The sequence below is a fragment of the Penaeus monodon genome, chromosome 15 (genome assembly GCF_015228065.2).
Source record: "Penaeus monodon isolate SGIC_2016 chromosome 15, NSTDA_Pmon_1, whole genome shotgun sequence".
Lineage (NCBI taxonomy): Eukaryota > Metazoa > Arthropoda > Malacostraca > Decapoda > Penaeidae > Penaeus > Penaeus monodon.
The window spans coordinates 5,011,646-5,011,978 of NC_051400.1; the positions used below are offsets into that span (position 1 = coordinate 5,011,646).

A 333-nucleotide genomic window follows, 5' to 3' on the forward strand; every position below is an offset into this window, starting at 1 on the left:
ATTCGTTTTCTTGTATGTCCAGAGTCACGCATCCTGTTTCGCTTGAGTCACACACGGTTGCATTACCTGCAAATCTGATTTTTCAAGATTTTTTTCTGTTACGATGACCCTCAAAATAAGTTTTAAATGTGATGTTCGAATGTTTTAGATGTAAATTTAATTTATGTAATACAGTATCTTTGAAGTGTTGCTAATGACAGTATTTTTTGCTTCCGTTGCAGAAGAGATGGTGTCCTTGACGAGCATATGGCAAGTGTGGGAGAGCCAATCGACGCATTCCCTGGAGAGAGTCCTGCAGCAGGTCACCACAGTCCAGGAGGAGGAGCAAGTGGT

General features: G+C 41.4%; 1 protein-coding gene across 1 annotated transcript in view; it reads left to right on the forward strand.

The window, feature by feature from the left end:
• Positions 1–222: 222 nt before the first annotated feature.
• The window catches only part of LOC119581702 (protein sprint-like), a gene marked incomplete in the record, with an annotated part of 21,974 nt that continues 21,863 nt past the window's right edge, over positions 223–333 (forward strand). The window contains 1 exon segment of the mRNA XM_037929828.1: positions 223–333. Coding sequence (XP_037785756.1) covers positions 247–333 — 87 coding nt within the window.